At 41.7% G+C, this 1,145-nt stretch overlaps 2 protein-coding genes across 2 annotated transcripts in view; both read right to left on the bottom strand.

The window, feature by feature from the left end:
* The window catches only part of LOC119593977 (WD repeat-containing protein 76-like), a gene marked incomplete in the record, with an annotated part of 16,767 nt that overhangs the window by 11,089 nt on the left and 4,533 nt on the right, over positions 1–1,145 (bottom strand). The window contains 1 exon segment of the mRNA XM_037942998.1: positions 1–170. Coding sequence (XP_037798926.1) covers positions 1–170 — 170 coding nt within the window.
* The window catches only part of LOC119593978 (tigger transposable element-derived protein 6-like), a 2,127-nt gene continuing 1,209 nt past the window's right edge, over positions 228–1,145 (bottom strand). The window contains exon 2 of the mRNA XM_037942999.1: positions 228–1,136. Within this exon, the coding sequence (XP_037798927.1) occupies positions 243–1,136 (894 nt within the window). The 3' untranslated portion in view covers positions 228–242. The remainder of the gene's footprint in view (positions 1,137–1,145) is intronic.

The following is a 1,145-nucleotide window of genomic DNA, read 5'->3' as shown; positions in this document are numbered from 1 at the left end:
AGAATGGCTGCTCTCTTGGTCCTCCTTATGGGCTTTGCTTCTGGTTCCTCATCTGACAGGTCTTCCTTCTTGATATCAACCTTTTTCTTTGAGAAAGATGATGCTCTAGCAGTCCTTGTCTTTTTAGACACTGGTTCACTGCTCTCCTCATCTTCTGACAACATTAAATTCTGCAAATTGATGAAGGCATACAATTTTTAAATCAAAAGGTATTTATGATTATAACAAAACTATTAACAAGGCTAAATGTTAACAAATCCTGATTTTCTAAGCGGTTCTTGTGCGCCAGTTGTCTGCACATATTGTGTAAGCTTTGCATCATAGTTTGATTTCATTGGTGCGAAACAGGCAACGTCTAAAGGCTGAAGCAAGTCGGTACAATGTGGAGGTAGTTTGATTATTGAGATATTCTCCTGGATTGCCACCTCCACAGTGGTCAGTGAAGTGTGGCTTAGATGTCCATCCAGGATTACCAGTAATGGACGGGTGTTAGCAGTCTTTTTTGCTAATGTCTTTAAATAGTCCTCAAACACAGCACTTGTCATCCATCCAGATTCAGTAACAGCGTACTGTGTGCCTGGGAGTGCTTCCTCTCCTATCCAAGTTGACTGCATTTTCTTGCCCTTGAAAACTACAAGGGGATCAAGACATGTACCATCTGCACAGCATGTTGCGAGGACGGTAATGTTCTCTCTGTTAGCGCCATGTGTGAGCCTCACTGTTTTTTCTCCCTTTGACCCAATTGTCTTGGACTTTGATGGGTCCATTGGGAACCCCGTTTCATCCAAGTTATAAATACACTCTGGACGATCTTTGATATTGAGACGATCCATTTCCTTCTCAAGCATGTCGTAAAATCCATAAATAACAAATGGATCTGAAGTAACACTCTTGCGGGCCAACTGCATTTGTCCTCCTTTTTTTAATGTCATATTATGTCTGAGCAGGAAGCTGTTAACCCAATCACGTCCAGGTCGGTTGTCTTTGAATGGAGTGCTTATTTCATTGGCAATGAGATAGTCATGTACTATATCCTGGAATTCCAAGAAGGTGGGACCTAGCCCCATCTTTTCCATCCTCTTAAGGAGATTCTTCAACTTGTCTTCCAACTCTGTACCAAGACAAATCTTCCTTCCCTGTTCATA

The sequence above is a fragment of the Penaeus monodon genome, chromosome 33 (assembly GCF_015228065.2).
Source record: "Penaeus monodon isolate SGIC_2016 chromosome 33, NSTDA_Pmon_1, whole genome shotgun sequence".
In the NCBI taxonomy this organism is placed as follows: Eukaryota; Metazoa; Arthropoda; class Malacostraca; order Decapoda; family Penaeidae; genus Penaeus; species Penaeus monodon.
This window is presented reverse-complemented; position numbering and strand designations above follow the sequence as displayed.